Below are 17263 nucleotides of genomic sequence, written 5' to 3' on the forward strand. Positions count from 1 at the left end.
GGGCTCTCTTTAGCCCTCTGTGTAGCTTGAAATGCTTGAATTTTGCCATCTTGGTATTGAAACTCAACACCTTTGTTTTTTCAACAAGAATTATGGGTTCATAATTAAATATTTCAGTGAATAAAAGTAAAGGACAATAGAATTAAATTTGTCCATAGAGATATAAAATGAAAAAAGTTTGCAAACTGTGCTTTACATCTTGCCTAGAATCTCTGTTCTGCACCAGAAGGGAAGTATGTAAAAAACTGTTTTTATCTAAGCAAACTAGTCTTTGCTTTTAACGGATATTGATGGCAGAACTATTCCTTTGCTTAATATCAACAAGCAATTTCTCCAGACCTCACTCAACAGTCATGTACAATTTTGAACTTATGATTGGAGAAACAGATCCAGTCCTGCCTCATAGGCACTTCTTTTGAAGCTGTCTGCTTTGATTCTTCTCCTGACCATTGTTAATTCCTATGGTGTAATACTTGTTTTTAATTATACCTGGCAAAGCCTATTTTCCCACTACTTCTTTTATAGCCAATTTTGACTAATTGCTTATTTTTTTTCCAGAACACTTACTGCAGTATAAAACATTGCTCTAAAGGTACAGCTAACAACACAGAGTTGTTATTCTGACGGTCCTGGTCTTCCCAGCTATTGTTTACCTGGGAAAGGAAAGAAAATTTCTGTATTCCACCTGGTACACATTATTTGGCTCATTAATTTGTGTAAGTTTCTTGACAGAGTGATATGGCTAAAATTCCTGATATTTTTCCTAACCTTTAAGAAATGGGAAATAGAATCACAGAATCATCAGGGTTGGAGGAGACCTCTAAGATCATTGAGTCTAACCATTGACCTGCCACTCTGCTGGACCCCCTACACCCTAAACCAGATCCTCCAGTGCCAGATCCAGACACCTCTTAAACACTCCCAGGGATGGTGACTCCACCACCTCCCTGGGCAACCTATTCCAGTGCCTGACCAGCCTAACAGGGAAAACATTTTTCCTAACAGCTGATCTGAATCTCCCCTGTCTCAGTTTACAACCATTCCTGGGTAGAGCTAGATCACTTGGGTTCTGCTTTACAGAAATGAGATAAATGTTATTACTTTGCAGTTTGTTTGGGGTTTTGTTGTGGGGGGGTTTAAAAAGTGTTTTTCTTGAATCATGGGATTGGTTTTTATTGTTTTTTTTGCTTGCTTTCATCTTTTGTCACAGCACTGTCAACTATCTATTTTCCTTTTTGGAAGGGATGCTATTAGTTCACAGGACTATGCTGGATGAGATAGAGGGGAATGATGGCTCTAAGTGGCATTAGTGTTGATGTGGGAGTGTTACCAAGGTGTTCACTTTTTGCCCTTTTTCTAGATGTTGAAACGACCCAACTCTTGTTGTATCTGAGTAGAACTAGAGTTACCCCATTTAGATTTAGTGTTGAGTATGAGAGTCCCTGTAACAATAGGCACAGAAACTGAGGCAGACACACAAGGCACATGGCCCATAGGAGTTTTATTAGATGTGCCCTTGCACTACAGTACAGTGTGGTATAGGCACACTTGAACCAGATACAAGTGGGTTAACTCAAGTACAACAGTTGCAGCACAGAAGAAACGTAATCCACAAATCCTGCCAAGAAAGGAGGGTTAGTTCATCCTGAACTCTCTCCGACTACTGCTGTGCTATAGCTTGTATCAAGCTAGGTATTGTAAAGCTCTCATGGGTATACATGTACTACAGTGCTGGCACTGTTACAGCTGCACTGTGACACTTGCAGGGGAGCCATCCTCTGAGCCATCCTGATACACTGAAATTACAACTTGAAACTTTGCAAAATAAGGCATCCTAGGAACATCACTGCTGAGTTGCAACTACTTTTGTTCTAAGGCAACGATTGCGTAGCCGTGAGGAAAATCTACTAGTTCAGTCAGTAAGATGGAAACTGAGAAACCCAGTGACCACTTGTTTCCTTGATTTTTCTCTTTGCATTTCTAACACTCTGGCTTATGACTGCTGGACTTCATCTCAGATTAATGGTTAAGCATGGGGGGAAAAAAATGCCCTCACTTGTTTAATATCAACAAGTAGTTTTTTTAGATTTCACTCAGCAGTAATGCACATTCATGTCGTGTCTTGAAATTTGACCAAAATGCAGCCTTGATACAGGAAAATGAAAGGGGAAAGGCCAAACTAAAGCCCATTTAAACACAAAGCTATTTTACATTAGATGTCCATGTGGAAGGTTTACACATTTCAGTTCTTGGTTCTGAGAGAATCATATTCTGCAGAAAAGGACACCTTCAGAGACAGACCCCAGAAGGCTCACTTTTGTTCAGTGCAAACAGCCCTTCAGGGGAAGAGAATAGCAGTTAGATAAGAAGAAATTGTAGATAAATGTGACCATATGGAATATCTTTTTAGCTCTTTTTATATCATAAGTATTTTCATAAGCTGCCAATGACAGTCTTCTATAGCCTGGTCTGCATGATTGCCTTAAAGCTCATTCTTGTAAATAGACCAGTGCTCTACAAAGGGTTGCCTTATGAAATCATGTTAAGCACCAAAGCATTTCCAAAATATCCTTTTCCACCCTAGCTGTTCTTTCTTGAGGAGAGAGTTCCTGAGAGCCCAGTCAGGGCCTCTTGTTTCTGGCTTCAGCCAGTGAAGCAGGAGGAAGCAGCATTTCTCCTGCATGCTGCTGCTCATCTTGCTGTCTGTACTTTCTCCTGCTCTATGTTTTGCTTAGTGCTTTGAAAGCTACATGTACTGTAATGCTGTTTGGGGGGTTCTCAGGTTCTTGCTTCTGTGTTCATCTGTTTCTCTAGGCCTGTGCTGAAGATGGCCTTCAGTTCTAGGTCTTGGATGTAATGTTGTAGGTCAGATGAATTGCAGCTGTCCCCACCTTTTCTTTGCATAATCATTTACCTCAGTTTAAAGTGTGTGTAAATTTGGAATGATTATGCTTTAATACCCAGAATACATGGGCACAAATGGCCATGGCACTGTATGGTCCCATGGCACACTTGAATGACTCGCACTCTTCTAGATGTGCTTTGACATACTGCTTCCTCCATTTTATTTTGCATGGATGACCTCTTACTAAGCACTTAGTATCAGGTATTTTCTGTATGTTCTGCTTCACATCATCTAGAGGGTCATGAGACTTCAGTCTCTGGCTCTGTGATGAGATTGTGGTTGTCTAGTTCTGGTCATACAAAGTTAAAGCACTGTGACACATTTAATGCCTGTCATTGTGAGAGGCAGGGATGTAAGTTCAGAATGAATGTCACTCTCTGCCAAGCCTGATATTCTGATGGAACAGACATTAGTGCCACGTTCAGAGCCTCAAGACAAATAATCTCCATGAACTAATTTCTGTCAGGTGTTTTTGTCCTGTATTTAAGCAAGCAAAATTTAAAGATTTTCTTGTCTTCTACAGGTGTAAAAAAAAGCATCTTTAATGCTTAATCCTCTCTGCACTGCAGCTGCTTCGTGTATGATATAATCCTCATGTATTGTCAGTGGACCAGTTACGTTCAGTCTTGCACAAAGCCGTGAGCCCAGGTTTTGTTCTGTGTTGAGTTGGAGGTGCTTTCCTGTTGGGAAGGAATTGACATGTTTGAGTAAAACCAGAAGTAAAACCTTGTGCAGTACCTGTGAGTTTTAGACATAGTAAGTTCCTTCTGTGTTCCCCTGTGGAAACAGAAATGTAAACAGATAATCCTTGCAGTAGATTTCTCTCCTTGCTACCTATAAACAGCAAAGCAACCATCTCCATCTTACAGGGCTTCAGTTTCACCACAGAAGCTATAAAGGTGCAGCAGCCCAAGAAATCTGTGGTTGTAAATCTCTTGGTTTGAAACCCTAGGATATAGTTTTGTGAATTTCTTCATCTTTTTTTTTTTTTTTTTTGCTTCAAAATGACACTGCATAACCGAGAAGGAAAAAATATAGCCCATCATAAACTAGCCTGAATGGTGACCTAAACCATGGCTTATTTGATGTAATGTAGAATGATTCTTTCAAATAGATACATATTAATTTGTGCAGTGAGCCATTCAGCTCCTATTTTGAAGTGCCCTGTGAGAACAGAACAAAATTTCCATTGTCATTGTAAATTGGCAGGATACCTCTGGGGATGGGCTCAGTTATTTGCCTGATGCTTGAAACAGTGCACAGGAAAATGCACAGCATGTTTGCATGCACGTCCTGGGTTGGTTTGGGTTTTTTTGCTAAGTGACATTCTTGCTGTGCTTTTCCCTACTTCTCTGCATTGCTGTATGTTGGACTCCTTCTCCATATACAGTTTCCAGGCTGTGCCAGATGTGCTGCATTGCCCTTCACTGTGTGCTGAGAAATTATCTTATCATAAACATGATTCTTTCCCCTTCCCATTTTGTAACTCAGCTATTCATATGCTATGGAAATGAAACAGAAAAGATTAGATGTGCTCTGCACTGCTCTTCTCTTTGCTGCTTGTGGGACAGACACTGACATTAAAGGACTTTCCCAACTAAAATTAATTGCAAAGGAGATGTATAGCCCTATTGCTCCATTTCGCAGTACTGCACATACCTAGGCCATACTAGGCATCTTGTATTCTCAAGCTGATTTTCTGACTCTCTTCAATAGTTAGTTGTAGATTGTAATTGGATATTTTGACAGTTGGCCTTGAGGCCCTGACCCAGTTTGAAGTCCCTGCTGTATTACACAATATACAAGTATAGGCAGAGAAGGTCCAACTAACCAAAACAGTGCTTCTGCTGGGAAAAAAAATTAATTCACATAGGATACTGGCTTAGAGCAGCAAGTCAGAGATATCCATGTCGTGCTGGCTTCATGCATTTGTTATGATTAGCTGTTTGAGGGCATTGGAAGTTGTTATTTCCAGGTACCAGGGTGAACCACATGACCTGAAGTCATCTCATTTTTCACTTGTGTAAAACCACTGCTGAGGAGGGGACTGAGTGATCTAGGTCCATTGCCTGGGGAGAACTACTAATGATGTAAAGGCTGAGTGAGGGCAGATTGTTCACTGGAGGGTGACTTTGAAATCAGCATGACTTTGTACTTATCAAAAATGTATGGTGCTGCTTATCTGTATTTTAATACATTGTGTGTTGCGTTAGCACTGCAAAGCCTCTGATTTTTATCCAGCTTACTCACTGTAGAGTCAGATACCTATTTCTGAGGGTTTTGCTCCTGAACAGCTCCACCAGCAATTGGATGGGCTGCCTGGAGCACACAACAGCTTGCTCCTTGAAAATGTGGCTCCGTAATGAAAACTGATGCTACATGAATCTCTTTGTTGTTTTTTTTGTTTTGGAGGTACCATATAGTACTTGAGATGATGTCATCTTATATTCCAAGCTTTGCCTTTAATAAGATTTTGCAGAAAGCTTAGACTTCCCTTTTAGTTATTAATACATTTCCATGTTTTTCTGCAGAAAATTGGTATCAATCCTGTTTCTTATATTCTAAAATTGCAAATCTTTTGCACTAATGACAGAATTGCTGCTATCAAAAATACAAAAGTTTTGAGGGACATTTCTTTCATTTTATTTTATGTAACATCCTGAACTGCCAGATGGCCTGAAAAAAATAGGGAAATTTATTAATTTGTGGTTTACAACTCCTTGGGAGAATTACGGTCTAAATCTCCTTCTGGGTAGTGTTACACTGTTCCTTGTGAGGTGTTGAATGCTTTCAAGTAGTCAAGAGAAGGTGGCTGAAATGTCTGCATTTCATCTGTGGTCCAGCCCTGATGCTGTTTAAAGTCTTTTGACTTGTGCTAAGCTGATCTCCTGCCTGCTTTAACCTTGTATGTAACCATGTGTAGAGTAGCACTAATTTAAGGTTAAAAAGCAGTAACACTTCGAGGTATTGTGGATTATTGCTGAAAGCACAGAGCCAATATAATAGAGCTGTACTAAAACACTCTAACAGATCCCTAAAATGTGAAGTTGTCTCTTGAATAGCTTGGCTTCAAGATACTTGGCTTGTCTTTAAGGCCAACTTCTGTTTGTTTGTGTGGTTGAAAGAGCGGGAGAGGAGAAACAGAAGAGAGAAGCTTTTAAAGATTTCAGTGATAAGCCTCCAGGGCACAGGCTGCCTTAGAAACAGAGTGTTTGTAGCCTGAAGCTAGGCTGAGGTGATATTTACAGCTTCCTTGTTTCCAGTTTTCCTTGCTTTGCCTTCAGACTGATTGTAAGGATGTGATTTAACATAACCTGTCTTCAGCTGCATGAAACTGATGTGCCCAGGCTGAGACAATCACTTGGTCTCCCTCTATAAGTCACCAAAGTGAGATAGATTTGATTTTAACACCAGTGTTTGGATAAGAAGAATTGCCTGTTGGAGAGATGTCGATGTCTCCATTGGCTCTGGAGGAAGACTAGAGGATAATGATCTATAGCCAAGTTGCTTGATTTTTAGGTGGCTGAAGTTAAGTGCAGTGAATCTCACCTGGAGCATCTCATTTGCTCACATTGATTCTTCCCTCTGAAGAACAAAGTACTCAGCAATGAGGAGCGACTAAACACTCTGCTTTCCCCAGAATCCTGTACAATATGATGCAGTTCTATTTCACCTAGAAATCCTTTTCTCCAGTTTAATCACCCTGTAGATTGCTGTTGTCACTTCAGTTACCTTGAAAACCCCCTGGATAATTATTGTGGATGGAAGGAGGGCAGCAACCCCTTCATCTGTGGTTTGATGAAAATAGAGTTGTTAAGGATTTTTGTCTCCCCATGTTTAATATTTTTAATGTTTGGGAAAGAATCCTGCATAGCACTACTCTAAACTTTCCTTAGTGTGATTGTGAATGCAACTGAGATTCCCTTGGGATTATGCTGCGTTGCCCTATGAGTTCTATGGTTTTCATTTGTATTTTCAGTATTCATGTTTGAAAAGGGAAAAGGTGAATGAGACTTCTTATGTGGTTTCACTTAACCAGTGACATGGAGCAACCTTCCCTCACCTCACCAAACACAAATCACTGGGTTTGAGAACATGCTACAGTGCTTGTTTTAAATCTAGTTAGAAACAATTTGTAGCTGTATTAATACAGCTCATTCTAATGGTCTTTTATCCTGGGAAGGTCTGGCACAGACATAAAAACTGGATTTTCTTGTGAAGGCATGCTGGGTCTGTGTGGAGGTTTTCATCAGCAATAAACTGTGAATAGAAGCAATAAAAAAGAAAACAAACAAACAAACAAAAGTAAAAAAAAAAGAGGAGAATGTGGGAGAAGGAAGAAGAATTGAGGGTAGCTAGAGTTCCCCTTAATGAAGGTCAGTCTTTAACATTGTAGATATTCCTTCTATGTAATTTTTTAATAGATGCTTAATTATCATCCTTCTTCACTGACTGCCTCTGTGGCAGTGATTCACATAGCTGCTTGTTCCCTCTTGGCCATTTCACCCCAGTCATTTTGCCCAGTCCTCCTCCAAGTATTGTTAGTATGTTATAGCCAAAAAACGGACTCAGTGTGGTCTCTGCAAATTTGGTTTCTTTGATAGGAATCTAGCATCTGGTTATTTCTATGTACAAACCTTTTGCTAATTCTTCTACAGGCAGATGTAGTACACTAGACCTTTTATTTCCACAGCAAAAGTTCTCTGCCTTTTAGTTTTCCTTATTCTGACTTGATGGTGATGAGAATCCCTTTTGTGGCCTGTCATTCCCTGTCTGTCAGCCTCCCTTTCATCTCTTCAGATTTCTGCCTGACTTTCCATAGATGTACGAGGCATTTTTGTATAAGACCATTCATAAATCCTAGTTACTCTCTACTTCTCTGTTGCCAGTTTTCACTCTTGTTCCATTTCAGTAACCTTGGAGCTGACTGGAATCATGTAGAGAAATCTATTTTGGTGGCCTTTCTTATATGTTTGGAGAAGTAAAGGCTGGAAAGGACTCCATGATCCTTATTTTAGGGGAGATGTTCCTGTCTGGGGATTTCCTAGCATCATCAGAAGATGTTTCATTAGATATATTTATCAGTTTGAGAGGTTCATATCCTGCTGCACCATTTTCTTTGAGTATTTATTATACCATTCATGTTCCACTGAGTACAAAGTGACCAGAAACTTGCTGGTTTCCCCTCTCTTTCTTGTCCTGGTCAGACAAAAAGGGCTAAAAAATCCTTTAGTCAGACATAGTGAGTCTCCATAAAAGCATGTAGGTTTTTGTACTAGTTGCTAGTGGTCTAATAACAAAAAGCTTACCACAGTTATCTTATTAATGTACAAGCATGTTACATTCCCTGTTCATTAAACTGGGCAGTTTTCCCACTCTCAGTGGGCTTATTCTGCAGAGTTCACATATTAACTGTGCCAAAAAATGCCTTTTCTCATTTGCAACTTCCTTGAATAAGTGGTCTGTGATGTGTCTCTTGTATGGGTTTAAGCTTTTTCCTGCTTTTTAATAATTACATGACTATTTTTACCTGGAACCTTGCAAAAAAATATCCAATTAGCCTGTAGAACATTCTGATCTGTTGGTGTTTAAATGGAGTATGCTGCACATTTACTTTTTGGTACTTCTCTGCAGCACATGTATGAGCATTTGGGACATGGGTTGGGCTGTCAGTACTGTGTGTGCACAGGCATGAGAACATCAGGTGCCTTCTGACATAATAGAACTGCTGTGTTAGGTGAGATCTGGCTAGACTTCTGTGATGTCCCAGTGGTGCTTTGCTGTGTTCCCTTACCTTAAAGATTGACAGGAAAATTAAATGTCATTGTTTAATTACATCTAACTTCAGTAATGTTTACACTAAATTACAGAAGAGAACTTTGATATCCTGACATGTAAAGATTGCAGGTGAGAGTGAGATGTCACAGGGTTTGCAGGAAAGATGGTCGTGCTAGCTCTGCAATAATCTGTTTCTGAATTTTGAAAAGCAAAATTGTGATTGGGATTGGATTTTGTGGGTTTTGGCACTTTTCTTCTCATTATTTGGAATCCAGAATGATACTTCATGCTGTTAGTACCTGCTGCTTCTCAAAAATAACAGTGGCATCAGAAACATGATTATATGGCAGGGTGGCTTTCTTTTTTATCACAGAAAGTCTCAGGCACAGTCTCTGACAGCCAAGTAAAGAAAAGAAAATGGGGAAGAAATAGCTCTTGTAGCTCAGAATGAGGGGATTTTGGTGGATTTTTTTTATTATGCCAGCCATTTATAGAGCAAAATTTGCATGTTATGCTTCAAGAAAGAGTACTATGGGCTAATAATAATACACAAATCGTTATTTGGGATATAAAAGAATAGATGTTACAAAAAGAAATAATAATGAGGGAAAATAATAAAACAGTGCAATGATGTCAAAGCAAGCAGAAGAGGGTAGGATGGTTAAGAGTAGGTCAGAATGTCAAGGACTTGTATTTAAAGGATAAAGGTGAGATGTGAACTTGAAAGTGGGAATGAAATGTAATTTGTCTGCTCTGTGACTCTGTGTTCCCTAATTCTGCAGGTCATGCTGGGAATGATTAAAGTCACTGGGCTTGATTTATGATAGTTTTGCTTACTAGAGGGAACTTGAAAGACAGGGATTCCACATCGTTTCAGGGAAAGTGCTTAAAATGTGTAGAGATTTCTGCAGGCTCTGCATAAATGCTGAGCCATGTATTTACTAAGTGATTTTCAAATGTCTTTGTTATCTTAATCTCTCTTATGTTGCTAACAATATGGAACTGGGTGGAGAATAATTCATTTGGGTTTATTTACATTTTCAAGAGAACCAGACCATTTCTCCTCACCTTAGCAGAATTAGAACCTAAGTAGGAGCTGACTTGAGAAATCTGCTCCCCAAGACTAACCAAAGCTGTTGTGTTTCTGTGGTCTTTATTCTGTATTTTGTATCTTCTCTTTTAGGTGGCCAGTGCTTCTCTTGGGGATGGAACGAACATGGGATGTGTGGTGATGGCACAGAAGCAAACGTTCGTGTCCCAAAGCCAGTCAAAGCTCTTGGTTATGCAAAACAGATGTTAATTGGATGTGGGGCAGGACACTCCATGGCTCTTTGTCAAGCTCTGCCTTAGCACACCTGAAATCATAGCATCATGGATGTGGGTGGACATCTTTGGACTGCACAGCTCAGGAGAGTTACAAGAGAATTACCCATGGTTAACACAACAGTTGGGGAGTACAGATGTTTTTTCTAAACATCTGAAAGAAAGAGTATGCATAGGAAACTATAATATTGTTAAAATTTTTTCATGGGTTCTTGTCACAGAAATTGATTTTCCAAACCACAGAACTACATTGTGCCTTGATGCAATACAACTGAAGACAGATTTACTTTTTCATCTACTTCTGAGAAGACTTTGAGGACACTCACAACATCTTGGTTATCATTGGTGAACTAATTCAGTCTGAGGAAGTGGTCTGAGAAGTTGATCTTTTGTTATTGTATCTTTACATCATCATAAGCATGTGTTGCACCTGCCAACCTCTACTGGAGTTGTGAGCTCCCACCAGCACAGAAAATCGTTTGTATCACAAAGAAATGCCAGTGAACAAAAATAGATGCACACACACATTTTAAAGAGAAAAACAAGGATTAAAAACCCCAAAAGACAACAGAATTTAGAATTCTGGCAAAACGTGGAAATGAGGCCCTTTTGAACTAGATTTATCTTGATTAAACTGTGAAAGGAGCAATATTTCTGATGAATTATGTTTTGTGCCAGGCATCAGTTTATTGCAGATTTACAGGGATGCAGAGCTGCATGAATTATCATTAACTTGCAAACCAAACCTGAAGTTTCTGAAACTTAGGGAAGAAACACTTCTAAGAGCTCTTGAAAACAATCAAAAAGTTCTAATAGGAGGGCATAAGTCAGTTGTAACTGTTGAGGACAGTTTGAGCCAATGTAGCTCCTGTGTTTCCAGCTGCCTGGAATAGGAAGACATCAAATCTAACCAGAAAGATTTTACAAGTTCTCCAGCCTAAAAGGCAGACCAGAATGCTCCTGGTAATTTCAGGTTAGTTCTCACATCTGTCTCTCAGTCCCTCTGAGTTACTGTTCACAGCATGCTCACAGTACTTGTTCCAGGTGAGTGCTTGACAGAGAACATAGGCCTAACACTTGTTTTGGTAGGAAAAATGAAAAAGCATGAAATAAAATAGCTTCAGATATTATTTGCTGCCTATGCTGAACAGAATTTTGGAAGCTATTTATAAAACTGCTTTTTCACACAAATGCAGTGGATGCCATTAAACTGGATGTTTACCACCCACAATAGTTACATTTGCTGTGGTATTCAATGTATTTCAAGTCCTAAATATAGAGAATTCTACTGTGTGGTAAATGCACCTTTAATGATACCTACTGTTGCTAAACAGCAGTTTAGTTTTTAGAGCAGGTTTGCCAGGGAAGAAGCCTTACAGAATTACAAAATACTCAGAGAAAGGATCTTAGGAAATAGGACAGGAAGCCTTTCTAATGATGTGTCAGCTTACACGAGTGGGCTGGAATTAAGGTGGTAATATGGGCTGCAAGGGTTTTTTCACCCTTTGGTTTTACAGCAGTTATAGTTCATGGTCTCATTTTCAAGGGTATTTTATTTTCCTATTCCATGGATGAGAAGCTTGAACAGCCTATGAAGCTGATTTTAACTGTATTGCAGATACCAAAAGAATTGCAAAGAATAGTGGAATGTCTCCTCTGCAAAAGTGGAATTGAGACTTCTGTTGTAAAATGGTTTGTTTAATCCATGTGTTACTTGTAGTTCTTCAGGGCAATATACTGTTCTGGGCTGTGACCTCTTGCACTTTTAATTATCTAAGTTGCTATTTATTGACTGTCCTCAATGCCATTTTCTGGATTCCAGAGCCTCTCTATTGTATGCACCGAACAGTTCCTAATGCTTTTTTTGGAAGTCCTGTCCGAGGTTTCTACTTTTGTTTTCCTCCAGACTCTGTGTACCAAATAAACATGTTCTCTTGTTTCAGTAGTCATGTCCTCTAAATAATTCTGTTCCATGATCAATCACAGCTAGTACGTGTGCCCTACATCAGGGTTACTGTACTGGACATATTCTGACTGTGTGTGCTGCTGCTGCAGTTCATTCCAGAGGAATCTAACCAATTATGTAAGAAAGAATTGGTTATTTGAAGTGTTTTTCAATTTTTCACACCTGTAGCACGAACACACTTTTGGAACACAAAGAATGATTTGGGGTGATGAGGTGAGGAAAGAAAGGAGTACTTCAGTTTGTTCCTGGCCCTGCTCTGGTCTTTCGTATCTGCATCTAATCTTCATCTTTGAAAGGCAAGAACTGCATTTTCTCTCCTTTGTCATGCCTGTATAGATTGAAAACTTGGGGAAGTAATGACTTGTCTTGACATACTGAATGCTTTGTTATTGGTTAGAACTTCTAGATGCTGCTGTAGACTGAGGAATGATTAAAATTCATGGTAGAAGGTACTGGGTTGAATATCAGAACCAAGTTGTTGCTCATTCTTTCAGAAATGAATGCCGTTTCGTATGTCAGTAGCTTTGTTTGCAGAATAAAGCACTGTACAAAGTCAGCTGAGGCTTTCTCTGTAAAGAAGGGAGCACACAGTGAAAAGGTCCTGATTAGTCAAGTGGGGAAAACAACCTCTTCCCTTCTGGTGTCCAGAGCTTATGACTGTTGCCTGTTGATGTCCTGATGGAGAAGGTCAGTCTCTGCAAGGCAAAATGCAGAGCCAGTGTGCTATGCCAATGCTTCTGCAGTTCATACAAAGACAGAGTTCTTTTAGCAGGTCTACCGTGCTAAACAAGGCAAGTCTTTTATGTAAGCACTCCAGGTTCAGATGCATTTAAACTGACAAGGTTTGTAATATATATATATTTATAAAAAGACACTGGAACAAGGTAAGCAAGTGCCTGTGCAGCTGCTCTCCCCTCCCATGTTCTGAAGATAAGCAAACCTGCCAGTGAGCTGACATTCATGAGGGAGTACAAGTTGTGAACTCTTGACTTTCAGTTCAGAGAGTTTTCAGGCTCCTGGGTGGAGGGGGAGAAGGAAGTTGTTGTGTGCCCTTCTGTTGTTTGAAGTCCTGGGAGACCTGCAGTTGTTACTTGTGCAACCTCCATGTGCACCTGCACAAGACACTCCTGTTCCATTCTGAAGAATGTTGGTAGGATGCTGCACGTGTTGTATCAGAAGTTTCTGCCTCTTGGATTTGTTTGAGCCACTTGGTGGTCACTGATGTTATTTGACTTTGCGTAGCATTCCTGAGTGACTTGATCCTCTTGTGCTTGAATGTTGGACCCTGTATTCAAAGTGTACTCATTTGAAAGAAAAATTGAGTCCTGCCTTTCTTCTGGTTTGCCCAGTCACCACTTCTTATGACACTGACTTCCCTCCTCTATCTGCAATGTTGTCAGTCCTTTTGATGTCTAACTAGGTGTTGCCATCTGCAAGCACTTCATGCAGGTCACTTCTGCAGGAGTGACAGGAGCTTTTACTCAGCTGTGTGACTTGAGCACAGAGAAATTGGGGGTGGGGGAGAATGTGATTTGATTGTGCTTTATATGACATGTTTTGAGTCGTAAGACTTAAAGATGAGGATGGGAAACAGATGAAGGAGGTCAGTTTGAATGTACAGGAGAAAGGAGACCATGGGAAAATATTTAAATGAATGGCAGTAGAGAGCCTGACATAGTCAGCTACAACATAGGGAAAAGGAGGGGGAAGACAGGTTCAAGATAGAGGTCCTGAAGACTGAATAATCTCACAGGGATAGCAGTATTCCAGCCTGCTGGTGTGGTGAGAGTGGGATGAGAGACAAGCTATTCTGTTTCTTGTATGGCATTGTTCCCTCTCTTCCACTGTTTATTAACAATGTGAATTATTGACCTGCACTGGGTTTTTTCTCATTCATAGCACACCTGGAAATTTCCAGTTCTCTTCAGTTGTAACAGCAACATCTGCTCTCACCTTCCATTCCCAGAATTATTTTGATCAGGCCTGTGATCTCGTCCAGCACTTAAACAAATACTTACTATTTTTTGCCATTAAATTCCATGAACTCTGGATCTGAGTCAAACAAGACCTAAGTAATTTTGGGACTTCCAGTTCCTTTTCCCCTGTATGAGAAATGAAGATGATGACAGATCTTTGTCCCTGTGTTCTCCTAGCAATTTTGATATTTTTATGACATATGGCAAGTCTTCTGCCTTTTCTTTTAGCTACATATTTTCTTAAAAAGGATTCCAGAAATTTTTATCAGGATTTGACTCATGCTCATGCTATTTACTACCAGCTCATAGTTCAGAGCAGCTGAAAATTCTGTGAAGGGAAAAACACTGAAGTCTTGTTTCCCAAGGGTTTGGAATGGATGCAGCCTGGGGTAAATCACCTCACGTGGTTTCGATTGCAGTTCAAAATGCACACAGTAGAAAAAATGGTGTTTACACTGAATTTGCTGCAAACTCTAGCTGACATGAGAATAATTGGACATTATAGCTTTTGATGTATCAATATCGTGATAAAAAGAGGCAATACGTGCTTTGTTCTTTTAGCTTTTGTGCTACTCTTATTTCATGATAAATACTGATCTTACATGTTTTCCTCCATGTTAGAAAGAATGATTTGATAGCCTTGAACTGAAGTGCTTTGGTTGCATGGCAGTCACCTTCTGTTGGATGAACAGAACTGAAACTGGAGTTCTTTATCATATGTGTCTTTGAAGTTAATTTGGAGACACTGTGTGTGTAAAGCTGTTGTTATTTCGTAACCCATTTAGATGCTGAAGGACTGAAGTCAGGCACATTCTTGAGCTATTTGTGCATTTCATTCAGGTTCATCCGTCAGTTGTCTCAGCATTCACCTGTTTTTAATGCAGAGGCAGTTTTTACTCATCAGTGCCTCTGTAGAACATCAGGATGTGCCTGAAAATATTCAGCAGTGAAAACAGTCTCTGTATTTGAATCTTGGCCTGCACGAACCACGTGTTTCCTTGTGGGAGAGTGAGGAAGCATAAATTTAGAGTATTGGGAGAACACATTTTTCAGCTGGTTTGGAAACAAGAGCAATGAAGTAATTATTCCTGAATAAAAGTTGGCTGGAGGGATGAGAATATTCAGGGGTGATGTTTACTTTGCAAAATTTCCTCAGGCATTTTTATTTTGTAAAATGTTGGATTTTTCTCATTTTGAGATGAGCCTTTGCAGGCTGGGAGGCTGCAGAGTCTAAGTCCAATTCCATGTTGGCTAGCCTCTCCCTCAATTCATTTCCATCTTTCTCATCTGTTTCCAGGTTGTGTTGCCTGTGGACAACCTTGCTATTCAGTCTTGGGGGTAGTTCTGTCTGCAGGTTTTGAGATCAAGACTTTGTCACTGGCAATTGCAGCATTTCAATTTTATTCCAGTACTCCCTGGTCATCACAGTCTTTTAAGTGTATATGAGCACTTTGCCACAAGGCTGAATTTTTACAGTTTTTTCTATTGGGAAGCAAGGCCAAGAATTGGGAGATTTTTAATGTTCTGACATGACTTTAGATTTTGGCTGCAAATGTCAAGCGAGTTTAGCTTTTGTTTTGTTTTTACTGATCTGAATGCATGAAGACATGTGGTACCTAAATTAGGGCAGCAGAGGAGTTGCCAATCAGTAATGAAATTGCTCTGTCATTTTAACTGTGTGGGTGCTTAATCATTTTCCATAATAATCATCTGCTTTAAAGTGTAAAAGAAAAGGGATTCCTATGGGGCATTGTGCTCTTCTGCAGACAAGGAAACATATTTTTAAAAATGGAGAGATGCTTCTCATCTCTGGTGCCTTCATTCTGACTAGATAGATTTTAATAACTATTCCTGCTTAAATACTGCTTTTCCTCTTTTGACCTAAGAACACTTTAAAAAGAGAATTTTCACAGAAACAGAAGCTGAGGCACAAAAGCTTGAATTGCCTCAATAAAGGTAACCCACTATGTCCACAGCAGAGTCAAGAATAAAATTCCCATTTCCTGAGTCCCAGGCCAAGGCTCTACCTTCTAGGCTAGTGGTTCTTAGTGAATTTTTAGGTAAGCCTCACTGCCACTATTTGCTTCTCTCCTTGTTCTTCTTTCCCCTTCACTACTGATTGCTGTTTCCTCACACGCTCCCATTGCTCCTACTTGCATAAGCCGTTTTCCAAACCCATTCTATGTCCTCCTCATTTCCCACTTCTCGTGCTACTGCTGCCTCTTCTCCAATCACCCACTGGCACTGACACCAACACGGCAAAGCACAGCTCCTGCTGAGCTGCTTTGCCTGGCTGTAAGCCAAGTGTGTCCTGTGGTGCTGGTGTGACTCACAGTCAGCAGCCTCTGCACGCTGTGTTAGTCCTGCTGAGCCCTTTGGGCCCAGAAGCTGTGCAGGTAACTTAGAGTGACAGCTGAGCTAACACGACTGCAATACTTGGCCTTTTGCTGCCTAAGGAATGTCTAACCTGAGTTTCATGGGCAGCATTAAAACTATGGAAGCCCTGGAGCACATGCTGTTAATATTTGGTACCTGGAGATGTTTGGATAAATGTACTTGCATAAAGTTTTTTAACTGTTCAGGTGAATGCTGAGGGTTGAAAACTTGCCTTTTCCAGCCTGAGCCAGGGAACTTATCTTTCCATGGGGCAGGTGAATCTGCTTAGTTTTAAAGCATTTGCTTTGTCAAATAAAGAAAGTCAAGAGATGCAGTTCTGGATCCATTTTCTAACTTGAAGTTCAATTTGAAGTCAAATATTGTTCTTGACTGCAAAGAAGCATTTGTATTTCCCTAAGAGAAAAATGGGGCACCTACAGTCCTAGAAGAATGCAAAGGCTTTGGGACTTCTGAACAGACAGGTAGTTTATGCCCAAACTCGAGGAAGTGAGGGACTTAAAAATAACCTGCATAATTTAAGCACATTCTCATGAAGCCAAGGTAGTTTGTGTGTGAGCTCAAAGTTCCTTCCAGGATATATATGGAAAGCAGAGAGGTAGGCTGCCTTGTTTGGAAACTATGAGAAAAGGAAGTCGCAGGGTAATAACTGCACTTGGTTTTAACTTTGGGATATGTTTTTGTGAGCAGCTCTGTGCTCAGTTCCTTTCTGGGTGCCCTTGCTTTAGCCATGCTTGTTCTCCTCAGTATCTCAGGCTGCTCATTTGTCCTAGCAGTCATTTATTTCAGTGACGTATTTGCTTTTTGGCCCTGAAACTTTAAGGAGAGAGAAGGCAATTTATGTGAAAAATCACTTTATCCAGATTAATGACTGCTACGCTTGGCTGTTATCACAGCGGGATTAGCTAGATTTTTTTTTGT

The 17263-nt window shown here is 40.1% G+C and overlaps 1 protein-coding gene across 1 annotated transcript in view; it reads left to right on the forward strand.

Annotated features, from left to right (window-relative positions):
* Window positions 1-10033, forward strand: part of SERGEF (secretion regulating guanine nucleotide exchange factor) — a gene marked incomplete at its 5' end in the record, with an annotated part of 158170 nt that extends 148137 nt beyond the window's left edge. Inside the window, one exon of the mRNA XM_009077371.1 lies at window positions 9867-10033. Coding sequence (XP_009075619.1) covers window positions 9867-10033 — 167 coding nt within the window. The remainder of the gene's footprint in view (window positions 1-9866) is intronic.
* Window positions 10034-17263: the final 7230 nt, after the last annotated feature.

Source organism: Acanthisitta chloris, unplaced genomic scaffold (genome assembly GCF_000695815.1).
Source record: "Acanthisitta chloris isolate BGI_N310 unplaced genomic scaffold, ASM69581v1 scaffold2146, whole genome shotgun sequence".
Taxonomy (NCBI): Eukaryota; Metazoa; Chordata; class Aves; order Passeriformes; family Acanthisittidae; genus Acanthisitta; species Acanthisitta chloris.